Genomic DNA, 2,117 nt, shown 5'->3' with positions numbered 1-2,117 from the left:
GTTTTGATGCATCGGCACTTATTCTTTGTGGCATCTCGATATGGAAAAGCATATCCTGAACCCAATATATACATGACGAACTTAAGAAAGTCGTTCTTTTCACCTTAACAGGCAAGAAAGTAACAAATACCGGAGACTGTGATTTGTATAGTTGACTTATCACTTTACAAGCGTTATTTTTGTGGTTTAAAAACGTCAACCAACGGCCTTCCGAAAGAGGGGAATAATACAACCCAATCTAAGCACCACGCTCAATAATYCCTGCACACTTTAAGTCTATATCTAAATAAAATTATGTATATAGAACGATATCAGTTGCTCAAAACTCCGCAAGAACCTTATTTTCTGAACAAAATTAAGTCAACTTACCAATATCTCAATAGTTGGCTGGCCATTCTTCGAGAAACTTCTCTTCGAGTAATGCATCACACTTGCATAATCATATGGTACACCGAAACTGTTTAACGCCGATGGAGAAGCCTTATCAAAATTGACCAACATCCCATTCTTAACATTCTGACGCAGCACCCGTATATAGCTATCGCGTTCGTGTCGATTGTGCTCATGTACGAAGCCGAGTGCATGCATCAGTTCGTGCATCGATGTGCCGGGTTTACGAAAGCAAGCAACAGGCTGTAAATTCACAACCTGTTTGCCACCCAACCTACCCACACTTCCCCAACAGCCGGTGTTATTGCCTGTGATTACAACATAATCGCGCTCATTGGAGCGTGGTTTGAAGCGTATGCACGTTTTGTTGTGATACTCCTCAAAGGCATTGTCTATCATCGCCAATTCTTGCTCACTGAAACGCCCCTTTATCTCATAGGGTACAATGCCTCTCGGCCAACGTGCACTATATGTTGCAAGACCATTGCGGTATATGAGTTTTTTGCCATGCGGTATGAGCAAATCGCCCTCTAGATAGGGACCGAGTTCCTCTGGATTCAGCATTTCGTGCGCTTCGAGATTGGAGAGCTGTTCACCAGCCGCCTTATCGGGGTGGCCGTATATGCGTTCACCGAAATGTGTCAGATCAATTAGACCCTGCTTCTCGATAAATGCGGTGGTGACATTTTGAACCGGTGTACCTTGTAGGTGCGTAATGGAAAAAGTTAAAAGCGCAACTACGTAAAATATAAACATGACTGCGGAAGAGCTGATCGAAAGCTTAACTAACATTTTGCTTGCTGGCTTGAGCTTTTATACTGGCGGAAGTCAACGAGCGGTTGATAAGAATGGCGCGACCTTTTTAGTGACTCACTGTGGCCTTTAGCGAAGAACCGTTATAATCATAAATTTTCAGGAACATTAAACCACCTTATTAACATGGRAATTACTCTAAATATAATCTACWATATAGCATTGGAATTATAAGCAGGAAGAATTTATGCATTGCCATACACTTTCGAAAAGTTGAGTTCTAAAAGGTATAATGCGATAATTCATGTGATGTATGTAACACGAAAAAGTTAAAACTGCGTGGTAATTAGACTATTCGTAAAGCCGTTTAAGAAGTTTGAGGTCGTCTGCAAGCATTATCTTATGATCAATTACACAGTGATGAAGTCGACATACCTGGGAAATTATGTAACTCTTATAGAGTAGAATGATCATCCAATTTTGGAGTTTTCCAAACACCGCTAAAATCTCGCCTTAAACTTAAAAAACCGTTTTTTCATACTCTTGCGCACTCTTGGCTCATTGTCAACCGATCTTTTTATTTAAGAAGGGTTCAGGAAAGATGAAACTCAAAACTTCTGAGTAATATAACGGCTGGTTTAGTAGAGATACTTTATTTAATCAGCCACAGCTGAGAGTGTACAAGACGACCGTGGAGAGTCGATCGACGCCGTTCGCAGCAACTCGGACTGACGTATTCAACGACTTGGCGCATTTTACGTCGAGATTTTAGAGTGAAAGCGCACAAAATGCAGCTTGTGCAAAAACTGAAGCGGCTCGATCTAGCCAGCGACATCGATTTACTCTATGGGATGTGAGAAAGCTCCAAGAAAATCAGRCGTTTCCAAGCCAAATTTTGTTCAGCGTGAGGTCCGTTTATGGCACAATGGAAATGTAAACGAGCAACATTCCCCATTCGCTTGGGTGCATTCCTT

The 2,117-nt window shown here is 41.6% G+C and overlaps 1 protein-coding gene across 1 annotated transcript in view; it reads right to left on the bottom strand.

The window, feature by feature from the left end:
- The window catches only part of LOC108978661 (zinc metalloproteinase nas-4), a 2,589-nt gene extending 1,441 nt beyond the window's left edge, over positions 1-1,148 (bottom strand). The window contains exon 1 of the mRNA XM_018949047.1: positions 370-1,148. Within this exon, the coding sequence (XP_018804592.1) occupies positions 370-1,146 (777 nt within the window). The 5' untranslated portion in view covers positions 1,147-1,148. The remainder of the gene's footprint in view (positions 1-369) is intronic.
- Positions 1,149-2,117: the final 969 nt, after the last annotated feature.

This window comes from Bactrocera latifrons, unplaced genomic scaffold, assembly GCF_001853355.1.
Source record: "Bactrocera latifrons isolate USDA-ARS-PBARC rearing strain unplaced genomic scaffold, ASM185335v1 scaffold_125, whole genome shotgun sequence".
In the NCBI taxonomy this organism is placed as follows: Eukaryota; Metazoa; Arthropoda; class Insecta; order Diptera; family Tephritidae; genus Bactrocera; species Bactrocera latifrons.
The sequence above is the reverse complement of the archived record's forward strand: the minus strand, read 5'-3'. Positions and strand labels throughout refer to the sequence as shown.